Below are 27,592 nucleotides of genomic sequence, written 5' to 3'. Positions count from 1 at the left end.
GAGAATGAATTGTCCTCCTGAAATGCTTGCTCTTTTCCCCACAGTCTAGGCCTTTGACAAAGCGCAGTTGTCTGGGTCAAGCTGTCTGAATCCCTCCTCTCTTGCCAAGGCTGTCTGTCCTTGACTTGACAGGACTCTTACAGATGGCACCAGGCTACTTGGCCAGAGCAGGGCATGATTCTTCATCTGTGAAGACTCCTCACAGTTGGGGAGTGAGGGGACTCCACATCTAATCTCAGTAGCTCAGGAGCAGTCTGGCTTAGGATTGCTGTGGTCTGGGGCAGGCAAGCCCCTGGGGGAAGGATTGGAGCAGCTTCGTGACATGGTTGTGGGTGCCTACATTACATAGCCTTGCTCTTTCCTTCCAGAAATACGTATGCAGGAGATGGTATCCATGGGTGTGGGCAACAAGCCGTTCCTGGATATCAAACCGAGTGAGGCAGCTATCAATGATCGTGCTATCGATTACATCATGAAGGGCAGAGGTAGGTGCCAGCTTGCCTGCTCACTTGCTCAGTGTGAGCTAGGCAGGACTGGTGTTAAGTGCTTTTTGGTACATCCTGTGGCAGGTGCCAGGACCAGAGCCTCAATCGCAGTGTCTCTGTTCGACCATTCCAACCCATACAAGAGGACACAGGCACAGCTCCCTGGTGGCAGCACCACTGTTGCTTACAACCCTCCCTCCTCCTCCCTGCTGGCACCCCTCAACCTGCACATGTACCTAGACCAGGCTCTGCTGCCAGGAATCCTGACCCCCAGCCGCCCCTTTGACATCAGCACCTGCATCGAGGAAGATGAACTGGAACACGAGACCAGCAGCCAGCCATCACTGAGTATGTATGAACCCGCTGCTCTGCCACATGCCTGGGAACGTGCCCCACTGCCCGGATTCCCTGTGCCACCAAGCTGTCCCCACACCTTGCTCCCTACTGTGCAGTCAAAGCAGATCCACTGGTAACAGCAGTCCCTGTCTTGTACCCACAACAGGACAGAGAGCCTAGTCCTTCCACACAAGCTCAGTCTTGCCCTCCATGAGAAGAGTTAGCTCAGACATGGGGATTAGTGCAGTATGTGGGCAATCTGTGTGCAGATCCATGTGGCAGACTTTGTGTCTGAGGCATACTTGGGGTGCGATGGCCTGGGAGACCAGTACTTGTGTCTTTGCCTGCCTAGTCCAGTGATCCCTTGGCTTTCTGTATGCATTCTACTCTGTCCAGGCTGTATCTAGGGATTGGCTTCCCTGTAGCTCTTTGATTCACAATAATAAAGGCCAGGAGATGGGATACCAATTCTATAGCCCAGCAGACATAGCAGGAGTTACGGTGTCAGTTATAGCACAGGCACTGTCTGGAGGCTGATCTCTGGGAAGCAGGGCCTTCCCCGATTCTGTCCTGCGTACAGCTCCGTATGAAGTTGCTTCCCACTCAGTCTCCAGCATCATTTGCTACACTTTGGATAATTTTGTTGCCTGTGGCTTTGAAGAGGCCCTGATAGGAGTGTGGCTTATCTGCAGGCTTGTGTGGCCAGCGCTTCCACAAACAGATGTGTTACCAAGTGCATGTTGCAGGTCATGTAGGCCAAATTCATGATCATCAGAATGACCCTCCTCTCTTTCCCCAGCAACAGAGAGCTCAGAGTCATCGCACTGCATGTCAGGCAGTGGCTCCAGTGGCTCCGACAGTGGCTGTGTCTCTAGCATCCCACAGGAGAGCTTCTGTGAAGACACGGGTTCACCCCCCTACACACCCTTAGGCTCACAACACAGCTCTGCGATGGAGGAGAAGCCCAAATTCACAAACAGCCAGTACATTTCTGCAGTAAGTGCAAGCAGCCAAAATGCTCTCTTTACTTTGCCTGTTACTGCTGCTGCTGCTGCTTCCCTGGTTCAAGCCACTGCCTCTCATCTGGGAACTGAAGATGCTGCTTTTAGGCTAGGAGTCACTGTGGGGAAGTGATGTTTCCTCTTCTGGGGCAGGTAAAAGCTTCTGTATTATGCAAGTTTTCCCTTAAGCATCTCTGAAGAGTTGCTGTGGAAAGGGCCTGCAGTGCCAGAAGCATCATCATCAGGGCATGCACCACACACTAAATCAGGAGCTTTAGTGCTGTCATGGGCTAGGATGCATATTTAACCTTCTGGGGATGAGTGAATGGTGCTCTAGTGAGGATGCTGCTAAGTTCCTTTCCTGGAATGCTTGGGCCTTTCATGGGGAGTGATGAGGTGGAACAGTGGGGAGGAGAGTGAGTCTGTCACTCAGAGATGTCAGCGTTTCTCCTCTTATGTTTCTGAGACTTCTCTGCCATTTTCCCTCAAGCTGGAGCTGACGCTGTAGTCTTCTAACCTGTACTAATGCTGGCTTTTCTCCTCTGCAGAAAGCAGGGCAGGTCACCATAAGTCCCTCGACAATAGTGTGAGCCCCTCTGCACACGTATTCCGCCTAAGGAAATGGAGTTGTTGTAAGTAGCCCTTGAAAGGGATTTTTCAGCAGCTCTGCGTGCTGGTCAGGTTTGTCAGTAGCTCTGAGTCAGGAGAATTTCACCCTCTGCTTCTCCATGAAAAGTTTTTTGCGTCCCTTCCTGACCAGCCTCTGAGGCTCTGATTCATCTGATTAGAGAGAACCAACTCCCACAGCTAGATCCATCCCCTTAAATAACAGGTCTGATGCCTTGGTCTGAGGGAGCAGAAGCAAAACAAGCAAAATCATCCTCCGGTAGTAGAGGCTTGAACTCAGCCTAATCTATGCATCAGTGCTCAAATGAGCTTCCTTGCTCCAAATGCCACGCAGCTGTCTAACCACTAATCATTTTCTTGTGGCTACCTGCTGAAATCCTGCCTTGGTCCCTCTGAAGTGCCTTGGGGAGTCCATGGTATTCTCCCAGAGCTGGATTTATCCTTCCAAAGCAAAAACATGCACATTACCAAACAAAGGAACCTTTTAGGTTTTGGTAAGGATGTCCTGGGGGAGCTGCCAGATGTTGCTTCTGTACTTGCTGACTTCTGGTGGATATCTTGTCTGTGAGGAAGCTGCTGTTGATCAGAAGTCTGTCTGAGAAGGGATGAGCCCCAGCAACATGTGCAGCTGAGCAGGACTTCCCTGGAACAAGTTGCCCTGAGAGGTTGTGGAGTCTCCTTCTCTGGAGATATTCAAGGCCCGCCTGGATGTAGCCCTGTCTAACATGCTCTAGGTGACCCTGCTTGAGCAGGGAGGTTGGACTAGATGATCTCCAGAGGTCCCTTCCAACCTTACTGATTGTATGATCCCCTGCCCTTCCCCATATCTGGGTGAATCTTGGAAGATGATACCACACTTCAGACTAGCCTGCCTCTGGTTCATTTTTTTCCTCATTCCTGACCAAGGATTCCCGTCCTCTCCTTATACCTGTGCTTCCCTTTGCACAGAAAAAAAAGGGGATGTGAACATGAGGGAGGTAGGATTAGGACTTGAATGGTTCCTTTACCTTGAGCATCACCATGTACATTCAGTCACCTGGTCAGGATGCATATTGGTAGTTAGATGGCTTATAGGTTTAGCATTTACTCACTGCGCACAGCATGGGACTGTCACCACCATGCAGGCCCATGGCCTGTTATCTGCCAGTACCAGAGCTCATAACAAGCTGAACAGAACCAGCAGCCGAGATTAGAATTTGGGAAGCAGAGCACCTTCTAGGTGGGCCATAAGCATGACCTGCCAGCTGAGGTGGTCACAGAGGCAGCAGAGTTTGCCAGCCCACTGCTGCTGTCATGGTAGTACATAGCCTTCAGGCGAGCCCCAAGATGCCGAGGCAGTGCTCAGCATGAGGGAAGAACCTCATTTTTTCTGTGCCCTCTTCTAGTAAAATGTCATCTTCTCACCAAAACGTAGCTCTGACAAACCCTGTGGTTTTCAAATGTATTTTGCAAAATCACTACTGGCCAGCACAGAGGGAGCTGTGAGCCACAGATCCTGCCATGTCATAGGAGTGCAGCCAGTCTAACCCATTGCACGGTGCTGTGTTCCAGGTTTGATTGCCATTTCAAACTCACTGAAGACCCCAGGCCTCTGACCAGCAGAAGGAGACAGTCTTCATCTATGAAGATATTTCTAAACATAATCAGGCTCTTCCAAACAGTTCAAAACCTGACCTCTGACTTGGGTGAAGTCCCAAGAAGGTTTTTTGTCAACTACACTTAGTAGTCATTGTGTTGAATGGGACCTTGGGCATTGAAAACTTGTTAGCCCTTTATTTATGAGTAACAAATAACATAGCAGTTTGAAAAAAATATATTATTTTTAAAGCTATATGCTGTACAGATTTTTGTTACAAGTGACTCTGTTTCTATTTGTTCTGTAAGCTGCACATTTTATAAAGTTTATGGAAAGGCATGAAGAGAAGCCAAGGTATTTAAGAAAAGTAGTGTAACTTTCTGTTTTGGGGTTGTATTGACATGGAGTTCAAAATTAATGTCCTTCCTTACGTTCTAGATGTGTCTATCATAGCAATAATTTATTTTCTTGGCTTAACACTTCTGTTTTAATAAAAGCAATTTCGTTGTTACAGTGAATTGTTTCTTCAGATGATTCTTCTAGTGCCTCAGTGCTGAGCTTCTCCTTGTCTTAACCACCTCTCAGTTCTTACCGACTCATCCAGTCTCCCTGCGATTGCTGCACTAACCAAACTAAGCCGTATAAAACATGAGCACACTCCTCAGGAGAGGGGACAGATCCCAGGGTGGCAGTACGCGGAGACCTCCCCAGTGCTGATGGGAAGGCTAGGACAGAACAGGGAGTTCAGAGCAGTCAGCTGAGAGATGTCACCCGGAGTGATGAAAAGAGCAGTCAGACGGAGGTAAGAAGGCATTAACTGCCAAATCAGATATCCTTTCCTGGCTCTAATTTATGCCACATAGCCCCAGCCTAGCTGCTGTCCCAGTGACACTTCCCACACAGGCAGCAGCTACTGCTTCTGGCAGTTTGGTCAGATGCACAAAGCACAAGCGGCATAGTTCAAATTGCATAGTTCAGTTGCTGTGCTGGGGTCCATGGGTGGCATGGACCAGCCTACTAGATTTGAGGTTTAAATTATGACATCTGAGTCCAACAGGCTTTTGAGTACGAGGGGTTATTGAAATGCTGAACCTTAAGTGCACATCATCTGCAGTAGCACAGTTTAATTGGAGGACAAATTTATCCTGTGTTCCAACATTTTCTGTTAATAATTAGTAACATCAAAGCTTGCTGTTTGGCTGTAACACTCTTTTAGTGTTCTTAGAGAAAATGAAGATCTGTTTTGTTTTATTTTTTTTTTAAAAAAGAACCCACCATATTTGCTTGCTATTGAGCTGTTGCTTACTCATGGTTTATGAAGTGCTATAAACCATTTTCCACAGGTGTGAGCGAAGTCTTGGCACCCTCAGCCTTAGTAAGAAGACAGAGCAATAATTTATTTATAACTTCAGTTTCTCCCCGTATCTACTGCTGCTGGGGTGGGAGGGCTGATCATTCCTTGACAGTGCATTGCTGTATTCTCAAATGTAAAAACCTCATAGCCACATCAGTTACCTTCGCAAATTCCTGTTCTGTACATACACCACTTGTTTATTTTAATAAGCTGAATGTTACTTTTCAACCTTGTTCTTTGTTTAGATAGCAAATAGAACACATTTGACATCTTTGTACAAAATTGTGTGGGAAACAGTTGCACAGGGAAGATTTTTGGCAGTTACTATTTTAAAGTAATCACTAAGTTAATGCAAGATTTTGGGCTGTCAAGACAGCAATAGCTCATGTCACAAGAAAAAATGAATTTACTAAACCAACGAGGAACATGAATCTTCCTGAATCCCTCAGTTTCAAAGGTTTCTGCGTTGCTGGAAAAACCTTTAGTAATATTTACCAGATACTGTTTTTTTAGGGTTTGATTGGTTGGCCTAATAAAGGTTATTTTCTTTATATGAATCTTGTTTGTGTTGTATGTTGATTTCAGGTCTTCTAATAATTTCAGTGGGGCAAAAGATATTTACAAATGTTCAACAGAGATAGTGGATTCGTCTGGTCATTTCAGCTAAAAAGGGCCCCAGGAAAGGGACAAACCTTTGCCCAACCATTGCCCAAGCATTTTGTAACTTGGGGTGTCAGCTAGTCATCTGAGTGAGAGTAAAGAGAGCTTATCAACAGACCTAGCCGTGGAATTAAGTGGAATACCATGCCACATATGGAAAGCGTTCATGACTACACACATAAGCAGAAGGATAGGAGGAGTAAATGTACAGGTGACTGGGCACCAGAGTGGTGTTTTCTTTCTTTGGAAAGTACTGTTTTCTGGTAAATAAACCCCCCTGGTGACCAGTAAAGAGGTAAGAAAGAAGACCTCTCCTCCTTTGTCACCTAAAGCAGAAGACTGTTGCAAGTTACTATTCAAGGTTAAAGGAAGGCTGAGCACATTTCAGAAAGCTTTTTATGCATTCATGTGATGTAAAGAAAAACATTATAAAGAGTATCTGTGTCAAATTTTTATTAATGTTGCTGTAAACTTACATTTTCAAGGCAAAGTATGATACAGATCTAGCAAATCCTCGCTGTATCACTAAATCAATGCAACGACTGTACTTCCATGCAAATGGCAGGGTAAACTGAAAAGCACAAAACCAAGGCCACCACTAAATCATCAGCTGACTATGCCAAAGAGTAGAATAAGACTCTTTGCTCTTCAGTTCTTAACAACTCTAAAGGCCTTCTGCCCCCTTTTTGTGGAGAAAACAATCTCATAAGTTAGCAGCCCAATTTTAAACTTCTGTTAAGAATGTAAAATTAGTCAAGTTGTGCTGCAAAACTGCCCCCTCACTTCCCTCTTTCTGTAATTGAAGCTGAGACCTGTGAACCAGTTTAAGCAAAAATCTTAAAAGTTTAAAAAAAAAAAAAAAAAGAAAAGGGGGGGGGGGGAATGCCCTGGTGGCAAATGGTACTTACTTCCACCCACTTAAGTAGCTCTTCGTGAACATGTCTGTCACCTTTAAAATACTCTGTGTTCAGTAAATCTGCAACAAAGTCTTTAGGAGTGATCTGCAGAGTCTAAAATACAAAACACAAGCTTGGCATACCAACAAGGAGCTACTAAAGCGCCCAGCCTCAGCCGATAAGCAATGCTCTTAGTATTGGCAAAATTACCATTTGAATGGGGAAGTTCCCAGTCAGTTCTTGATCAGGGCTAATTATTAGCATGATAAATAAGGCTTGCTATGAAGTAACAGACATCCCTCAAAGGCTGAAATGCCCCTGACACACACACACACACATACATATCCTCACTCACACTAGATGAGGAAAACAGAAGGGCAAAGTGTCCCAAGTCCTTTTTACTACACCTTTCTCCCCCTCTCCAAGGGGAGAAATAAAAATGCTTCTGGGCAGAGAGGAAGCTGTGCAAATAGCAGCCTGGCCTTTGCATGGAAAGGAAATGCTTCTTCAAACAAGACCTCTGGGTCAGGAAAGGGGTGGGGGGTGAGGAGATGGAATCATCTATTTCTAGTGCAAATGAATGAAACCAGGAGTAGGTGGGGGTAGTGTTTTACCCCAGGTGGACCTTTTTCAACTGGTAAGACAGGAAATGCTTTATCTCACACACTTAAGCTACTGATTATTCAAGTTTAAACATCTCCACACACACCCTCAAGAGAGACATGGGCCTTTTAACATACAAAAGTGTTCCAACCACTGAGCAGTTAGGTAGGAAGGTGCCCTTCCCCAAAGCCATCTTCTGCTGGGACTTAACTCTCCTTGGTTTTCAAGAAGGAGAAGGGAACTGGTACCTAATATCAAGCAAGACTCCTGATGGGCGCTAGACACCATTTTATTGCCTAGCTTTCAGTACGTAACTGAGGGGACCTATGCTCTATTTATGACCTTAGTGGTTGTCTGTGTCAGGAAATGCCTCCATTCAGCACAATGGCAACCACAGCTTCTGTTAAGATGCCTACTTCTCCCTGTGTATCAAACTTGGTGCCTGACTCCCACCAGCAGCAAGGCCTTGCGAAGTTGGGCACTGCACTTGAACGCTGGGAGTTTCTGTGTCCTGTCCTGCCACCTCATCCCACACCATAGTGATGGCCTCAAGAACCTGAGAAGACATGTCACATCTGGATTACTATGAACTTGTACCTACCCAAAGCCTATTCACAAGAGTCATGACTTTGGCTGTGATTTCTTTGGGATCCTTCTGCTTTACTGAGGTCAGGATAACATCTGTCAGGAAACAGTGGCACTTCCTGGCATAGAATATCTCTTCATGTGAGAGGGCAAAACTTAGAAAAACTGCATCTACAAGAAACAGTTTAAAGAACTAAAAGCATTAGGGGAAAAAAAAAAGTGGTTTCAGCACGCTAGGGTTTTGGTAATCCTGCCATTGGCTTCTTTAATGCCTTTTCTGTCCAAGAGTTTAAGGCAACTGAATTTTAATAGTCAGTTTTCAAATCTGAGCTCTATATGAGGGTTTGCCTGAACAAAAATTGAACATGGCTTTCAAAATATTTATCTTGGGCCTCATTTTGTTTACTTTTTAATTTGTTATGTTTATATAAATGGATGTGTGTTATGTATATGTTTGTTGCACACATATGCACACACCCACATACATACATATATAAACCACATTGGTTGATACCTCCTGAAGAGATAGCAAGAGTGAGATTAAAAAAAAAAAATGACACCGATCAGCAAATAGTATGCATCTTGCCATATTATCAGTTTAATTTCCAGAGATTTATATATGGTTCAATTTAAAAAAAAAGATGGGGGAGGGAAGGTAGCAGCATAGTGTTTTACTTGCAGAGTCCTGGAGGCCCTCCAGTCAACTCCCATCATAATGAGGACTAATAATGAGGACTATATAAAAACAGAAATGGACACAAATCATCATCAGCCTGTGTACCTCTTTCAGATAACACTGTGGGTCCAATTTGGGTAGCATTTCACTAACAGTTCCCAAAAGAGGCTAGCCCAGACTATGGTTTTCAGAGAATGATTCCAAGTGATGACTGCAGACACAAATAGCTGAAACACCTACAAATGATAATATGTGAGCTGAGCTGGAGGAACGAAGAAAGCTGAGTAACTGTCTTTGTGTAGATCATCAAGTATAATTTCTTGGGTCGTAATATTTTAGTCTAGTCATTTAGTCTGTTTAGTCTACAGTTCGGCAGGCTTTGTAACATCCATGTCATTTACAGTATGCTTAATTAGTTTTTCTTCCCTCTATTCTATTGGGATTTAAGGACAATGATTTCATTCAAATGCACGCATGCCTACCAAAGCTAGTCAGTCTGGCTCTAGATATTCAAAGGGGTCTGAAAACTGCAACAGCCTTTAAGCACACTCCCACCTAGCGAACGAAATCTTCAGCCATAAGGTAGGCACATAGGCTCACTATATATAGCACAGGAGGCATGGGAAGACTCCGCTCACTTTACAAAGGACAGAAAGAATTAGGCTCCAAAGAAGGCGTCTGCAAACCATAGGTATTCAGCTAGTCAGAACTGACAATAAATCATGATAAGTGACATCACTGGTCTTCTTACTAAAAACTCTGCAGCAACATCCTACATCTATTTGTATTTCCTTACCTTTGGCTAGTACTTGAGTGTATGAATTATCCAGTTGAGAATCATCAAGCAGAATGCTATAAACAACACTCTCTTCATTACATGTACAAAAGCCGTCACTGCCTAAAACTGGAGGATGTTCAACTTTCAGAATCAGTCCTACATGTCTGTGCTCTTCCAGAACAATGTTGGTTTGTTCATTGTCCATTGTTTCTGTGAATAAATAGATGTTGAGTTTTACAGTAAAGTCTGCATCAATAGTTACGGCATTAATACATTTCTTCATATATGACTACTATATACATATCTGTATTTATGTCTGTATCTATAGCTACATCTACATCTATATCAAGACCACTATATCTTCTCATTAAAGGAATGTACTTGTTTCGTCTTTATTCTGTCATGATGTTTTCCCAGAAAAGGCAAAGTACAAATAAATAGAAAACTATAATCTTAAAGTCAAAAATTTAGAATCTTAAATATAACATTACAGGTCTTCTCTACTCCCCTCTCTCACAGGGGATATTTAAAAAGAGTAAAGATACGTATTGCTTAACCAAACCCAAGTAGATTCAGAAGTTTTTCAAAGGATGAAAAAAGAGTTTTATCCAGCAAAATAATAATCTAGCTTTCATTGCTATAGTAACAAAAACATCCACAATCATTATTAATGCATTTTGCTTTGTCAACAATTCTGTGAAAACTTGCAATGTTACCCACTGTGGAAGTGTTAAGCTAAGGTACAGGGTAAGTCAGGTCCTCCACAGGGTGATCTAAGAAGACTTGGACTGAGAAATGCCACTGAGGTTTCCTGAGTTTGCATTTAGCATCTTGGCTACCAGACAAATCTTTTCAACTCCTACACATGCCTGTGGAAATCTCTGGGTTTGATCTTTCAGCCTCTATGCTAAATTACAGCTTTCTGTAAATAGACCATAGCTCAGTGATCTCACTGGATATAGCAGACTTCAATCAGTAAATTACAGGTCAATTTACACTAGTAGTATGGATATGCTAGCCCTTACATCTGAAACCCTTGTAAAACATGTAAATTTTCACGTTTTGATGTACAGTTCTGTGGTGTCTGAACTTTTACTGTCTTTGTACGGTGCCAGGAACTCTAATAAAAGTAGCAGTAAATTACCACAAACGTTTAAAAATGAGTCTGTTTGCAAGGTCTATCTGAATAGTCACGCCAACTCAAGAGTCCATTCAAAAAATCCTGGGAACCCTCAGGACAGGACTGAAGTTAACATGAGTCTCTCTAGTCACTGTGCTCACAAAATCTAAATGTGATGTTGTATTTTGCACTACTACCAAGTGTTACTAAACTAACCATGTCCAATGTTTCTGGTCACAATATTGTACTTCTGAGCATCCAAATATCTCAAAAACGTAGAGGGGTAACTTAGCACATCAGCTTTATTGTTCATTACATAGCTATGAAGGTAGGGTAACAAGGAGAGAATTAAAGAACAATGTATTAATGCCAGTCAATTAAAAAGTTGCTCCACCTTTCTAGCAAATACACTTTCAGTAGTCAACCCTGCATAGACCAGCAGTAAAAAAAAAATCCCTCTAGTCATAGACAGGCCCTTGTTGAACAGCTGACAACTAACTTACTACTTTTTACAGGGATGAGTTTCATCTGCAAGTGCTTGTCTCTTACTTCACTGGAGAAACTTCCTACAAGTAGGAAAACAAGAGAAAAGTTGAGATTGTCACTCTAAAATTTATCAGTTTGATCAAAGTATCTCACTTACCTAAGTCATTCAGTTAATTGCTCCCATCATTTTTGAAAGCAACTATCACAAAGCAATCACCTACCTTCTGCTTGCTCCCAGTTTCTATTCTCTGCAGTTTTTCCCATTGTGTGAGTAGTCTTTGTAGTGCTGAATTGATATTTTCCAGAACATGGAGTAACTGACAAATTTTGTTTGAACATGTACGAACATAGCCACTTTTCTTCAGCCCCAGCTTCATATTTCATAATGCTATTGTTTTTTTCTATTGCATAGCTTATTTTCCCAGGAGAAGAAGCAAGTGAACCCTTCATACCACTGTGCTTTTCAGGAGTGTTATTCTGAGATACGTGGTCTGTGATATTACCATCAGATACAGTCACATGTTGGAAACCACATCTCTTGGAGTTTACCATGTCCCATTCCTTCACCAGGGAAATTAACTTCTGGATGGGGGTTGCTGAGTCTTTGTTTTCTAATTTCTGTGGTAAACCGCTTCTTATTCCTCTCTTCCTTGGAGGGCTTACTGAATGTTTGTAATAGCTGCAATTTACCTGGCTGTCTGAGGACTTGTGGAATCCTCCAAGTTTACTCCTTCGCTTCGCCCCTCTAGGCCGTGAAATCATTCTGGAATACTTTGCCTTCTCCCCATTGGTATCTTGCTTTCCCTTCAGATCTTTTATTTTACTCCATGTATTAATATAGCATTTACTGAAGTCCACAGCTGTATATGAATATTCCTAAAAATACAGTGAAATGCTGTTACTTTTTATTTATATCAAAAGAAGAGTGAGCTTTGTCTTTTCGTGGGAATTTACTCATTCTAATACAAGCACCTAAGAATTCAGTCCCTACTCTTGGAAAATGTTTTCTAACTCTGTGTTGAGTGTAATCCTTTAGGCCTCTCCAAATCCTGCCCTGATACTTCAGCATAGATGTTATTTGCCCTGAATCACTTCATTTCTGATCACTGAATTCTGCTGAACTTGAAGAATGAAGTTGAAGTGGCTGAGGGAAACACACAGGATTAGTATCTCATAGCCTCTGCTACTGCCGTAACTAAGGCAATTTTAGTTATCTGAAGCAACTGCTTCACATTCTATTCAAGGAAGACGGCTGTCTGGAGAGTTAAAGAAAGGTGCACAACCACTCTATCAAGTGAACGCCAGCATTAAGCCTCATCAGTGCTACAGAGGCAGCACATGCAAGCCACCTTTCGCTAACAGGGTGAAGGCAACAACCTTCAGCTACTGCTGCCCAGCTGAGGACTAAAAGAATTCAATGGCTTCAGTAGGAATTACTTTTCACTTTACACTGACATCAATGATCAGAAATTTCTGCAGGATGCTATCTTGCCTGAGCATACTGCTTAAGCTTGTGTTTATACACAGATATCTGTGTTATAAGTTGCCAGTGAATATCATATTCAGTATATTCTGATCATGCCTGACCAAGGTAAGTCAGAGATCCGGCTAATTCACCAGGGCTGCAGTTTTCTCCTCCTGCTTAACTCTACTATCTTAAAGCACTTCAGAAGCAAGCAGGAGATCTCGCTTCTAGGCCTTCTTTAGCCAGCTGAGTCAGACCCCATATTTCCTGTTCCTAGGAAAGTGCTCCAATTCCTAAGTCACACTGACATCTGCAGGAAAATATTTCCTACCCTTGGTGAGAAGGACTCACTAAGTAACCATGACTGCAAATCACAAGACCAAAAGGGGAATTTAAAAGACAGTAGCCTTCTGGTGCTTAGACTAAGCTAACCTAAGACCAGAGGACCTAGTGCTTAGGCTTTGGACTGTTTATGATTTTGCAGCATACATCCGTTCAGTAAAGGCATACATAAAAACCTAGCACACAGGACACTGCTCAAAAACTCTTCCTTGAAATCTACTGAGGAAGTTTTACATTATTGCTGAAGAAGCAGCAAGTTTGGTGGATCTCCACCTAAACTGCCTAAAAGATACCTCATTTTGGAAGGAGCTTTACAATATTTAAACAGTATGTCTACTGCTGGTCCCCATTCTCACTAGATGGTCAAAGATGGTCTTTTTAAAATGAAGATTTTTTTTTTCTTTTTTAATCAGGAGACATTTCCAGTGCTCATTTTTGTAGCTGATTTTGAAATTTTAAAACTTATTTGAACTTTTGAAAATTAACAAATTTAAATTTGGCACATTTCTAGACCAAAACGCTTTTAAAAGCACTTTGTGGCAACATATTCTGAAAACCAAATCTTACTTCTTCTGAGTCTCTGCTGAACTGATGCTCCTTATTCCAAGTCACAATACTTAATCCTCTGCATGGAAAAGAAGCTTCATTGTGAAATTCATGTTTTTTGATCCATAATCTAGAAAATGAATATTTACAAATGCTTTAGACCTTCTTCCAGGGGCACCACCCAGTAAGCCTGTACAGAGGAGGTTCTAGGATTTCTACTCACCAGCGGATTTGTGTACATCCTACTCATTTTTATTATGAATTAGTTTTGAACTACTGGGGAATGAAAGGAGTTCAGAACTATCACTAATGCATAACACGAGGGCAGCAGAACATCAGCAGTTGTCATTGCCCACCTGCACTAAGAATTTCTCTGTGTGATGCTTGAAACACACAGGAGAAAAAAATTGTTTCTTGTCTCCAAGATGCTCCAGCATCCATAAAACCTTGACCAACAGATTTATTTAAACCTTACTAATCAACCCAATCCTGAGAGCTGCTTTTCTCTCCCCTCCCTCCCTTTTTTTTTTTAAGAAAAAATTCTGGACACTTACGGGAGAGAGCTATTCAGATTCAGATCAATCATCTACATTCATGGTATCAGACATGGATTTTAAGGAGATGGATGCCACAATTTTGAAGGAGGACTGCACACTTCCCACCTTAAGAAGCACAGCCCCGGCAGTGACTGCCTGCTTATCATTTTTTTCTGAGAAGGTGAATCAACTCAAAGAATACAGTAGACTCCTGGTGACTTGCCTGTAGACATGGATTTGATAAGATTGTCTACTGAGCTGAGTGATGTCCATTTGGTGATGGACACTAGGCAATAGTCCATAATTGTTTTAATTTGCCAGAGGTTTTTGATATAAATGACAGAATTGTTGCTACCTTTCCTGATGAATCAAACAGCAATGGAAGAGTCTATTTTAGAGTAGCACTAGTCTCTCTTTGCTAAAACATCCTATGGACTTTAACAAACCCATTCACATGTAGGACACTTCAGAGTTCAATTAACACGTGCCTCTTGCTCTACAGGTAAAGGAATATAGGGATAGAGTCCTAATTTGGGATGAGGGGTTGCAGGAAGACCAGTTACGCCTTCTTCCACATAGACACCTAGCGTGAATTCCTGGAACTGCTGTTACAGCTGGTGAGATAATGGCTGCTACCATTAGTGTCTAATACTGCTGGTAGCAATAAAACAAAGTTTGAAATCCCGACATAAACAGTCCATGGTACATGTATGTCAGGAACTGCTGTACTGACTCACCATCTTTTGCAAGTATTTTAATGAATATATTTGGATGTTAAAATGCTTAAATGACCTGTGAGTAGCCAAAGTAAGAATCCATAAGAATTCACTAATTTTCAGAAAGCTTTTTTTTGTGTAAAAACAGCCATGCCAATGTCATTTTCTAAAATTCTGAGGTTGGAATACCTCAGTTTTGTGGGCATTCCAGAAGGCCTACATTTCAGCATTTTGCCTGGCCCTCTAAAGAGCACAGTGGAGAAGAAAATAATAGGAAATGAGTTTGCTGAGTCACAGATTTTAAAAGGCCAGGAAAGTCCACTGCGATTATGAGGTCTGATTTCCAGTACAGTAACTCCTGTTGAAATAGTAAAACATCTTTAAAAAAAACATCCAATCTTATTTTTAAAATTGTCAGCAATGGAGACATCAGTCTTTGTAAAAATGTCTCATGATGGACTAACTTGGAAAAAGTTACACCTTATTTTCAACATGAATTTGTCTAGAATCATATACCAGCTGGGCTGAATCACTCCGTGTGATACTTCATCTAAGCTATGCTGTTCTACACTCCACAGTGTGAGAAAACCCTCCAATAGGTCTGCTGAAGCAAGATGGAGTTTGGCAAAGTTAGGGCTGAGCCAAAGCTAATAAATCAGACCATCTCCATTCAGTCTGACGTCTCTGTACAATTGTTCCCAGTGCATCTTACAATTTTCAATATCTGGACTTTATCACTAAAGGAATATCTCAGTTGCCTATCTCCTTGGTTATTGGAGGACTGCCTGAAGACTACTCTGTTGTTCCTTCATCCAAATAGCTCTTGGGGAAAAGATGTTGCCTGAAAGGTACAGGAATTGATCATACTCTAGTGGCCATATTTCAGAAGGAAAACAGAAAATTGTGCTCCTTTCAAGGAATGCTAGGTCAAGTGAAAGGACATTATACTATGGAAAAGAAAAAAGACAATTTTTCGCTACCTGTATGCATCACAATGATAAAGTGCCTCTAAAAGAGAAGGGATCTGGTACTCCTCTGCTTCTTGACAAAATAGAGGCCATTCTCTGTAAGTTGTAAACAAACTTAACTGTAAAATTATTCAAATCAACCTTCTCAGATTATATTTTCCAAATACATGCTAATTTTGGAAGCTTATACAATCACTACTTAAAAGCCATATTCACATAAGTGATTTTTCTTTCCACATATGGAGAAACAGTCTACCATTAAAAAGAACCCAATGCAATTTTATTCCTGTTTCACATCTGTTTCACACTCAAATAATGAGCAAAAAAAACCCGATATAAATCTTGCCATTGATTTTCATGGAGTCAGAATCTTATGTCAGGAATCACAAATTATGGAACACTTCTGAAAAACTACGATCAAAATAGATGAGCTCCTAAAGTGAAAGTGTTCACTGGCACCTCTCTGAATGTTTGTGAAATTTTCTATCTTTGATACTTTTTCGAGCTATTGCATCTCTGCTAGTTAAGTCAAACTTGCAGTCCCCCCCCTTTCTTTTTCTGTAATTAACCATTGGTATTGATAGCAGAAGCAGAAGCCCTGTCTTTGCTTTGTGATACTGATGACAGTTTTCTTGGGTGGAAAATTCATCATGGCATTCTCCACAGGGAGGCCCCCGAAAAGGTGCACTGGTACAATGGGCTGTAACTGTACTAGTAAAGTTTAGTAAATTCCTAGGATATTCTTAGCCCTGAAACATCATTATCTCTGCTAATAAGCTGCTGCCACTGTACCTGGTCCCATCCAATTCACATTCTCTCTAACTCCCAGGCACGTTTTTGGCAATTCAGATGTGCTTGGGACTGTTTGCAGTGAATAGGAGGAATGCAGCCATCACCTCTGGGAAGTTAAGGCAACTAATTAGCAGAAATGCAGGCTCTTCTATAACAACAGGCATTGGTGACCAGAAACATTCCTAAACTTGTTTAATTTGCTTGTATAGATATAATTTTAGTATCTGGCTTATCTGGCTTCCTATGTCTTTGATGACAGAAGTGAGAACAAGCAGTGGTTAATGTATGAAATATCTTAGAAACCACTGGTCAAACTTTTCTATTGACTTTTGGAAAAAGAATGAAAATACATATTCCTCATGTAAAGAGCTAAATGTGCTAAAAATCACCATATCAGCAGGTGAGCTAAAAGGCTGCGAAGTGTGCTGAAGACATTCTGCGTACTAGAATCAATACAAGCAAGGAATTCAAGGACTGAAAGACCAAAAGATCTTCTGATGCCAGGCAGACCTTAACTGTTGAATGTAAAGCAAATTTACTTCCAACTGTAACATGGGTATTGGCAGGGTAAGTGTCAGTCCCAGTGAAACTGCTACAAGAACGCATAGCACCAAAGAGTCTGTTCTGGGCAATCTCAGGCACATTAAAGAGAGGCAATTGAAACACATTGTAGGAACATGCTTAGAAAACTGTGGTTTTAAATCATATAAGTTTACAGGCCTAAGAGATCAAAATGCCTATAGATGTAAAGTTCTCTCTGTTCTTTAGGAGCCCTGTGTTGCTTCATTTCTTTACCACTGCAGTTTTGGAAGATACATTTTTCAGCATTAGTACAGAGATACCAGTAGGGGGGGGCAGAGTATTTTTCGGCTGGACGAAACCAGACTTAGCTGTCCCTGCCACAGAAAAGATAAAAATCAGAAGAGGGGTGCAATTATCTCAGCAATAAAAATATTTTCAGTTGAGTCACCCTCAACTTTTGAATTCTTTTCGTTAAATGTGTGCACACAGTGCCCCTGTCTGTGACATACATTGCTCTGTAGTACAAGTGTCCAGTATATCATCGATCATTAAAATAAAGGCATACAATATCTCACAATAATCTAGCCCTAGATCCCCCCAAATCAAGCTTAGATAGTATGGTTTAATTCAGGACTGAAAAGAAAATTCTTCTTTTAATACTTTTGGAGGATATTTCTATGTAAATCAGAAACAAAACCCCATACTTTTTTCCTACAATCATCTAATATAAAAGAAACACATGAATTCACTCTGCTTACTTAAATTCAGATGGCAAAAATAATTTGCCAAGTCTTAGAAAGTTGAGAACATGCCGAAACATTTGTCCATCTCCATGGATTAGAAGACTTTGACCATATGTGATCCAATAGACTTTCTTGTCATTTGACAGCAGCTCAGGGTACTACAGAAATAAAAATATATTAAGACTCTACAGAGAACATTTTCCAAGAATAGGAAGCCTCTTCTTCTTCTCATATGAAAGCAAATCTTCAACCTGTGTAACATCAAATGTAGAAGAGTAATTTTAGATGAGTGAATTAATTGTCTTATCCACAGGGGCCACTTTTTTATTATAAAAAAATATGAAAAATCTGTTCTAGATTAAGCATATTAATCCTGTTGTGTATAAATTACTTTTTTGTGCTTAGCTATTTGTAGCTTCATGAATTCTCAGTGCAAAAATTTGAAAAGATAAAAAAAAATCACCTCTTACAAGACTTCTGGAGTTAGCATCTGTAATGAACTAGGTTGTTCACTAGGCTGCCTTAGGCTGTGCAGAAATTCTCAGCTCCTAAATCACAAGCCGCATCCATATTGCATTGGAGCTGATAAGTTGTATGAACAAAATGAAGCCTGTGTTGCTCCTTAGAAGCAGCAGGTAGTGCTCACAGTGTCCTTTAAAAAGTGCACATAGACTAAACTCTAGCTGCCTGAAAATTGCAAGTGCTTTTATGGCAAATCACAGAAGGGCTCTTCTAGTAGAGAATCTGTGCTGTTTTCTCTGCTTGACAGTGGTGACAGGACATCACTGGTACAACAGGCAAGCTATTAGGCTGGGTAAAAAGTGGCCATCTTCAAGCATGCCCTTTACTTCATGCTAACATGCAAAATGTAGTTGGGATTTTCCCTGGCTAGAAGCAGTCCAAGAATAATATCATCTGCACCTGAAACCTGTTACAGAGTTTCATTTATGCACTCTGAGGCTATATTTTTCCTGCTAAATCCATCTACCTTAGAAAGTAATCTATGGCTCACAATCTAAGTGGTGCAGAGACTGCTCAGCTCCAGCTCCTGTTGGAGCAAATTGGCTGTGTCCACATCACAGGGTACTTGGATCTGGTTTAAAGTGATGGTCCTAGACACAATTAAACTGAAAAACAAGCACACACAAAATGACAGAATGTCTAAAATAACAGGAGGGATGGACAGCTATTCAAAGTAGCCTTTTTACAGAATGATACGGAGTATGCGTTATATATCTTGGGACGTGGCATGAAGATACACTGGGGTAACTGAATGTACAAAACAGGAGGAGGAGGAGGACAAATACTACCAAACTTCATAGAGTCTTATCCATAAAACTTGAGAGAGATTCCTGGAAGAAACACTCCCCAAAGCCAGATCTGTGTTTTGTTTCAGAGAGAAATAGATGGTTCACTCTGTAAGAGAGTATGGGAGTGAACATTTATACAAAGTATATAAAATCTCTTAAGATCTGAGATTGAAGTGGGCAGCTATGTGACCACACACAGACATACTCCATGAGTCTTACAACTGTATTTCAAGAAGAGACACATAGGCCTCGTTATCATTTCTTCTCTTCTTGTGCTCACAGATAGGTTGGGATTAGATCTGTGGAGGTACTACACTTTCAGCAAACTTATGCCTATCCTCCTAATGTACAGTTTGTAGGGATACTTCCTGCAGATTGATAATTAAAAGTATATAACTATGAACTCAGACTTATGCCTTCATGCAACACGATATTGCCAATGGTGATATTTAAATGAGCTCACGTATGAATTCAGCAAAGTATCTCAAGTGTTTGTATTTAATTTTCAGTATGTTCTTAATTCCATGCTAATTCAAAGTACTTTAGTACAGGTTTTTCTTTAACTTACTAAGCTTAAATTCAGTGGACTTTAAGCTCATACCTAAGTTTAGGCACATAGTTAAGACTCAGCTATTTTTGTATTTGTTCTTCTATATTTCAATATTAGATTCAGGGGGAAAGAAATCTATTATCCAAATAGAAATTTTGCTTCCTCAATAAAAGAATTAAACAGGTTCCATCACGTCTACTTATATTGCAGTCAAACTACTTATCTTATTAGCCCAGAAGGATATTTGTCTGCAAAATCCAAGCTTTATTTCCCTCAGGTACTTGAACATATTTCACCTCATGTAACTCCCAGCATATATATGAAGCTCTCATCAACCTAAGCTTTCAGGTCAAAAGTATTCTTATCATTAGAAATATAGATTCTAATCTATAGAATTCAAGCTCCTGTCTTAAGAAGGTTCATATTAAGGTAATTCAAAGATAATTAATTACCATACCTTCAATAAAGTCTGTAAGTAAGTTTCATACCAGCTACTTCCTACATAAACTTTCACAATCTGACGCAGTGAGCAAACTGATACTTCTGCCGTCCAGTCTGCATCTAGAACTGGAGTAAGAAAGGAAAGGTCACAGCTAAAACAATTCTAAGTAGTAATAATTTTGTGGTAGATACAGAGTTAATAAGATGCTGGGGTTTACATCAAAATATTGTAAATAACAGAAATTATTTGAAATAGTAAAATAATAGAGGACTCTGTGCACATAGAACTGGAACTTTCATCTTTTGCTCATATGTAGGTGCAAGAAAAAGGACAGTCAGAATAACTGTGGACAACTCAGTCCATCTGTGCTGCAGCCAAAGCACCTTTCCTCAATTCATTTAAAAATAATAATAGCAAGACGGTTATGTGCATTAGCATAGTCATGTCTGGTATGCTGAGCTGGCATCTTTATGTCACCTAAAGTAGGTGTACCTAAGTACACCAGGCAGATGCCAGCCTCAGAGTTCTTATGCACAAAGAATAGACACAATACAAAAGCTTTGGATATATCTTAGTCTGGGTTCATATTATATCTTACCTTTGTGTAGAAACAAAGACATGGAATGTTTTTGCTGAAACCATTAATAGTGTAGTTCATATTACTATTTACAGTTAATAATTCCTGTGACATTGTTTTAGGAAAATCAAAATATATATCCCTCCAAAAAGTTTATTTAAAAACTATTTTAAAAACTCAACATTGAGAATAATTGATTATTTTTATTATTTATTTTAATTCAGTCAAATTTACTCATTCTATTCTGAATTAACTTACTATAATCTCTGCTCTCTGCTGGCACTTGTTGTTTAAGAAAGCATTTTAAAGCATCTTTCATTGGCTGATATGTGATGTCCCTTTTGTCCAAATAAGCACAGAGTTCTTGAATTTCAGACATATTTTCAGTAAGTGGGAGTCGGGAAGTTCCCAACCAGTTCCTATCCAAAAAACAGAGATCAATAAACTTTTTATTATTTTTTATAGTTTTCACTGTTTAATTTTAATGAATAGATGTCAGTAAATACGAGTTCTTATTAACAAGCTACTTCTATGATTCATATACTATGTTTTTGTATTTACACCCTTTTTAAAAATGGTATCTTTATATCTGCTGCTTGGAAAATCAAGAGATATTCTCTGTCACTGCAAAGATGTCTGACCTTGTCTACATTTCCACTTGTTTCAGGAAATGGTTTTAACGATTCCTTAAGGAGCCATTCTCTTAAAAGATAAGGGATTTTATTAAACTGGTAGGCTCGTATGGTGGTAACTCTGAGCACTAATGCTAAAAATAAGGACTAAGCTGAAAACCAGTATTTAGAAGTCTAAATTCTTTGGCGTTTAGTCAAGTGTAGTTAAAGTCATCATGTATTTTATACCATTTCAGTTTCATAATCTAGATGAGGGTTAATAATTATATATAAAAACACATATCAAAGTTAAATTTGGTAACACCAACTAGTCCATAACTGATTTATAACAAGTGTATTGAATAAAACACATAAAACAGATGCCTGCATTAGGCAGCCAACTGAAGAGTCCAACACTTTTAAAAGATTATATCTGAAGACTGAGCTGGCTAAAAAGAGAATTCCTCAAAAAAGAAACAAGAAATCAAATTCGGTCTCATGAACTGTATGTAAATTATGTCATGGAAAACCATACTTAACGTGCTGAAAGAGGACCCCATTCCCAGAGATGTACAGCTTGTTTCTGTCTAAATTACTTCCGACATAGAGCTGTCCCAGTGCTGAATCTGGATATTTGACCAGAACACCAAGCGCCATGACGTATAGTGGGGCTCTCACTGGTACCTCTGCCACCTGCGGTTTGCTTTCTGAGCCCTCTGCAGACCCTTCACACTTAGAAGACAACACAGAGCAGTTGCCTGGACAAAAATGGAACGCACAGATATACAGAATCTTGAGAAAGATTAATAATCATTATTGTGATACTTTCCACTATTTCCAGGTATATGGAAATTAGTTGGTAAGACTGCTTAGCTCAAAGCATTGACTGTATTAATAACTTTTCTGATTCAAACATTCAGTTTCACAAGGTAATGTTAAAACTAATCCATAATAGGAATAAAATATACAGTTATGTTCATTATATTACCTCTATAGATTTTCACAGCATCTGTAAGCTTAGGAATTCCCAAAATTACAACTTCTTCCTCCAAAACATCTATGTTGGAGAAATCATCAGGCAACAAAATCTCCTCTGAGCGAAGAAAATTAACTTAAAAAAAAAAACAAATACAGTATGTGTTGATGTCATCTCCCCAGCATACAAATACAGCAGAAATGGGTTCTTAGGATTTCCTTCAGCATTACTATTCACTAGCGTATGTAACAGATAATAAATATAAACCAGGAGTTACTTAATCTTTGAAGATGAAATCCTGAAAACAGTTTATACTAGAAGCTTTCAAAGGCCAGTTTTAATAAGACCACAAATGGTAGAAGATAAGGCTTACCAAAGCATATATGAATTAGCTTAAGCTTTGCTTGTTACAGAATTCCAAGAAATCCATACAAGTTTCCTGTTTGTTTGGCTGTTTCTTCTCCCTAGGCACAATGCCACCCCAATGTGCATTTAAATATGTGATTTCTCATATGCTAACACCAGAGTTTATCAATAAGACTAGTGGGGCAACATTATAGCAATTTCACAGCTATCTCATCTTAACTGAGTCCACATAGGATGAAATTATGCATTGATGGAGGAGCTATGGGAATCTGATATATTTTTTGAGAATTATTTATCTTTTTTGAAGCTGGAAAAACATTTCATGAATTAAACTTTTTTTTTTCACTACTGAAGAATTAAGATAAAGTAGAGATTTAGAGTTACTGTGTTTTGTCCACCTTAATTATCCATTGTCAATAGCATTTCTGGTCCTTGATGTCTGAACCATTCAGGTATTTTAGTTCAGAAAACCACTGGATTAACAAAACACAAATAAGTAGAGCCAGTGCCCCCACTGTTCCAGGAGAGTGCTCTACCCACTAAGTTACATGGTGAGATGTCCTTGTCACTCTTTCTTACATTACAGTGAACAATGGTCCAGCTTAAACAGAAGATATGTAAGGCATCTACCACCAAATTATATTGTAGTCTGATTATTCAGGCATTCTCTCAGGTTTTAAAATCAGGTAATGTTAAAAGAATTCAACCCAGCTTACCACTCAGTCTGTACGCAGAAATTTACTGCCACTTTAAAAGCAGCAAATTTGCTTAAGTAGATGCCTCTGTGTCAGGACTAGACAGGACTCCATACTGTGTCTTGGCAGAAAGTAAACCTCTTGATTATCTCTAGGAATCTTCTTATGCACCATTCAAATTTTGGGGGTTCATCATTTTAGAGGCATCTTACTTTTTCTGCTGAAATAGGAGACTAGGCACCTAATTTCCTCACTTTGAATCACTCTGTTGCGACCAGGTACTTAAATTTAGGTATTGTGACATGAATTTTGGAGGCCACTTGGTTTCTTGATTAACAAGACAATAACACTGGCAGATGGCAAAATGAAAACAGAAAAAAGGATTCTGATCCTAAAAATGTGTTATGAAAGCTATACAGAAATAGTTTAATACTAAAAATGATTTGGACATACCACAGTAAAATCAGCTATTGAGAAACAGAAGTAGATTAAAATCATTTGCTTCCATTTTGGCAAGTGCTTTTCAAAAAAAAAAAAAAAAATACAGTTTACCTATGAAGCGGAATTCACTGCAGTCACACTCAATCAGAGCTGCATTCTCAAGAAGCCACAGCAAATTGTCATCATTAATTAGTACAGGATATTTTTCTACCAAATCTAGTGGCAAAAAACAGTAATTCACTTCCTCTTCTGTATCAAGTAATGGTGTATCCATTAGCCCAAGGGGAGCTCTTTCTTGTAATCCTCGGGGAAGGAAATTAGTGAAAAATCAGTATGTAAATAAAGAAAAATGAAATTCAAAGATATACTTTGTAGAGCTGAATCTAGCACAGAAAAGCCTGCATTAATCCTTTGCAACATTTAACATTCCCCAAAAGATGAAGTCTTATCTCTAAGCACTAACCTCATGCAAATGAACAAGTAGACACCTGGAAACCATGTCCAAAAATAAAGCAATATATTAAAATCCTTCTGATTTTGCAATAACCAAAAATTCTCAACTGGTCTGAATGCAAGTGAGCACCAATCAATATAGGTTACACACCAAAGGTACCTAATGAAACACATATTCAATGGACTAGTTATACCCTAAGAAAGGAGGATGGGACATTTACCTGTGAATGCTGGACTTTTAAGAGGAATCTCTGATGGCTTGCTGATACATTTTTGTGTTCTCCAGTAATTCAGAGATGCTCTTTCAGCTATTGGTATATCTGCGTGCCGGACACGTAAGTTATGTTTCCCTTCATTCAAATTATCTAAAGTCTGTTAAGATATATAATTTTTTTCAATTAACTACTTCAATTCAAATAATTAATCCAAAAATTAAAAGCAGCCACAGGAAAAAATCTAATCCAGGCAGGCAGCACTTGACATCTATAAAAAAATGCCTTGTAATATTGTATACAGAGACAACACCACACTTCTTAACAGACCTCAGAGCACTTTGCAATAGCTTTTACAGATATTAACAGATTCAAACTCAAAATGATCTTGCTTCAAGAACAGACACAGAAGCCCTATTTCACCTAATCTGTGTTTACTCACTTATGATTTTTGATGGAGTTAATTGCTCTCCAGAGGCCCCTTCCCCTTTCCTGTAGTTACTAAAATAGTTAAGGTGTTTGAGTTATATTAGATTTCTAATTTTTATGCACTTAAAGGTATCTAGAATTAATTTGTCATGAATATTTACAGGAATGTGTAACATAATTAGAGCCATTCATATATTCCAAAAAATGCCAAATATTTTTGCATCACTTGAGATTTAATAACACTTCTTTGTATTCTAGCTCTTGAATTCACTATACTGATGACATGCTTAAAAGCATAAAACAATAGAAATAGCCAAGAACCTAACACAAAACCTAAGACAGCTGTTGGGCTCTTTTTAATAACATCTTTATAGTACGCAGTATGTACTCAATAATTAGAAAGGGGAACAGACATTTGGCTCAATGATAACAAAACTTAATAGTCTACATTTGCTAATCCTTTACCAAATGATAAACAGATTGTTTTAATTTCTGGACAAATGGTTGTATACTATTGCAGGGTATTATCTACACAGTAGCTTTAGAGCCATGATTATATCTTCTAAAATACATGTACAAGATATGTTCATCAATTGATAAGGTTGCACTGACAAATATTTAAAAGCCAGAAAATGCGAGAATTTAAGTTCTATGAGATGTGTTCCTCACCATATCACAACAGTCTCACAATATGTGATCACACACTGTTAATACAATAGACTACTGAGTTTTTGTTGTTCTTACTCTCCCTTTCCAATTTATTTGGAGATGTTACTTCTTTAAACCCAATTCTAAAAAAAATATCCACACTAACATTTTGGCTAAAAATATGAAGCATTACAGCATTGTTGAAACAATTCCACAGAAAGTATTAGAAACACATCAAGAAACAGAATTTAGATTAAACCTAGAAGAATTACAGACATATATGGAAAAACACATTTTATCCATCCAGGAAATATGAACTCTACCTTGTTCTGTAATTACACTACAACATGCTTACAGTCAAATAGTAAATTAAGTAGTTCTTAAAGACATCCATTTAATAATTCTGTTTATGGTATCACAAAATAGGAGAGAAGGAACTGCAGTTTCCCACTTGACAGGACAGTGAATTCAGTGATGTCCCACTTGGGCCAATCTTTTTCAGCCAGACTAAACAACAACAGAAAGGGTTATCACAGCTTTTTTGGATTAGCAGGCTCATATTCAGAAGACTAGTCAGTATAATCGCCATAAAGTTAATGAGCGTAACTGTTGGCAGATAAAAGCCTCTGCTTGGTTCAAATTTAGTAAATGCAAGCAATGACTGTTGAATGACCTCTGACAGTCAAAAATCAAATTTGGAACATTTTCTGTACTCACCAGTTGTTACAGATGAGTTGAATGTGGAAATGAACTGCCTAGATACCTATTCCACGTATTGATAAGGTTATACGCACAAATTCCTTGACATCCTTCTGTAACCAGAATTATCTAGGAGTGAACAAATTCTACAGAAAAATCATACAGAATATCACATTTTACCTGTAATAAAGGTGTCAGCTGCAAAATTAATGCTTGCTCATACAATAAATTCAATTCAGCACAGTTGGAAAAAGATAATTTTGAAGTCTGTAGGTAATAATGAAGGTGTCTAAATATAAATCCATCTTGGTCAACAAATAATCTCAGATTTTCAGACTGATCTTGTACAGAGGCTTCTTTCCACAGCAGAGACTCAGGAAACTGAGCAACTTTACTTCTGGGAATTGAGAAATGCCAGCCACCAACATTAAAATTAATTGACTCTTCTTCTGCAGTTTCACTAATGTTCCCTGGTTCCTTCAAATGGAAAAAGAAAATTGTATCAAGAGGCAAGAACAAATCTGCAAAATCTGAAACAACTGACTATTTTATTTTAAAAATCCATTCAGTTTTGTAATTTCTTTTCTATTCTATGGTAGCATACATACCATACCTTTTGGACCATTTTGCCAAAGAAAAATAGGGGCAAATTACCTATTGTATTGCATTCCTATTCATTTGTTCATTCAAATTCCTTATTTAAAATATGTCTACAGATATGGGTCATAAAAAGTCAGCAAATAACTATAAACATTGTTTGCCTAATATATACCTATAGTTAAAATTTGTAAATAATGCATTAGATGATTCTGAGTTTGTTACTAGAGAACAGTTAAGTAAAATATGAAGAACAGGTTCTTTAAATACTCAAATAAAATGGACTGTATTTCATGTAGAAAGCTTCTATAATTGAAGAATAAAAGGCTTGATTGTTATAACTTGTGTAAGGGTTTGACATAATCGCAATCTAGTTAGCTTCAGTGATTTTGTTATGACCAGACAATAAGAAAACATACGAAAATAAAATATAAATAAATGCCATATACCATCCCACACAATTCTGAGTAGCCTGCTGTCACGTCATTCTGTTAAAATATTTTATTACTATTTTGAGATGCAGATATTTATTAAAATGTAGGTCACAATCTTGACAAAACAGGGAAGAAAAAAATTGTCCATGGTGAAAGGATGCTTGGAAAACACACACGCGGCTGTCAGCTAAGCAGATACAAAATTAACCTCAAGCAGGACAAGAACACATAGTTGAGGCCTGTGGCCAAACAATTTTATGTAATATATCCAACTGAGATGCGTGTTAGCCTGTGACCTATTAAAACAGACTGAAAAGCCAAATCATGTCTGAAAACAAA

At 39.2% G+C, this 27,592-nt stretch overlaps 2 protein-coding genes across 5 annotated transcripts in view; one reads left to right on the top strand and one right to left on the bottom strand.

The window, feature by feature from the left end:
* The window catches only part of PLEKHG4 (pleckstrin homology and RhoGEF domain containing G4), a 103,528-nt gene extending 97,592 nt beyond the window's left edge, over window positions 1–5,936 (top strand). For 3 of the 4 annotated variants that reach the window (XM_062586243.1, XM_062586241.1, XM_062586240.1), the window contains 5 exons: window positions 369–485; window positions 570–833; window positions 1,621–1,817; window positions 2,371–2,454; window positions 4,001–5,936. In XM_062586243.1, the coding sequence (XP_062442227.1) occupies window positions 369–485; window positions 570–833; window positions 1,621–1,817; window positions 2,371–2,412 (620 nt within the window). In that variant the 3' untranslated portion in view covers window positions 2,413–2,454; window positions 4,001–5,936. The remainder of the gene's footprint in view (window positions 1–368; window positions 486–569; window positions 834–1,620; window positions 1,818–2,370; window positions 2,455–4,000) is intronic. The other variant, XM_062586242.1, reaches the window with a different exon arrangement.
* A 575-nt stretch (window positions 5,937–6,511) lies between these two features.
* Window positions 6,512–26,847, bottom strand: KCTD19 (potassium channel tetramerization domain containing 19). Its single transcript, XM_062586838.1, has 17 exons — window positions 26,836–26,847; window positions 26,403–26,699; window positions 24,456–24,606; window positions 23,893–24,084; window positions 22,272–22,414; window positions 21,839–22,035; window positions 20,951–21,111; window positions 20,131–20,234; window positions 17,829–17,971; window positions 15,769–15,852; window positions 13,558–13,666; window positions 11,405–12,059; window positions 11,201–11,263; window positions 9,596–9,787; window positions 8,140–8,294; window positions 6,948–7,049; window positions 6,512–6,610 (listed from the first exon to the last, which is right to left on the bottom strand). The coding sequence occupies exons 1-17, from the start codon at window positions 26,845–26,847 to the stop codon at window positions 6,512–6,514; spliced, it is 2,859 nt and encodes a 952-aa protein (XP_062442822.1).
* Window positions 26,848–27,592: the final 745 nt, after the last annotated feature.

The sequence above is a fragment of the Rhea pennata genome, chromosome 13 (genome assembly GCF_028389875.1).
Source record: "Rhea pennata isolate bPtePen1 chromosome 13, bPtePen1.pri, whole genome shotgun sequence".
NCBI lineage: Eukaryota > Metazoa > Chordata > Aves > Rheiformes > Rheidae > Rhea > Rhea pennata.
Note: the sequence above shows the minus strand (reverse complement) of the source record. Positions and strands in the feature narration are given on the sequence as shown.

What these genes read in the sequence shown, in the direction of transcription:
- KCTD19 (XM_062586838.1), bottom strand. An exon ending in TTTTTGCCATCTGAATTTAA is followed by an intron (nt 15,853 to 17,828) that starts GTAAGCAGAGTG and finishes TACAACTTACAG; the next exon opens with AGAATGGCCTCTATTTTGTC. An exon ending in CTCTTGTGAATAGGCTTTGG is followed by an intron (nt 7,050 to 8,139) that starts GTAGGTACAAGT and finishes TTTGTATTTTAG; the next exon opens with ACTCTGCAGATCACTCCTAA.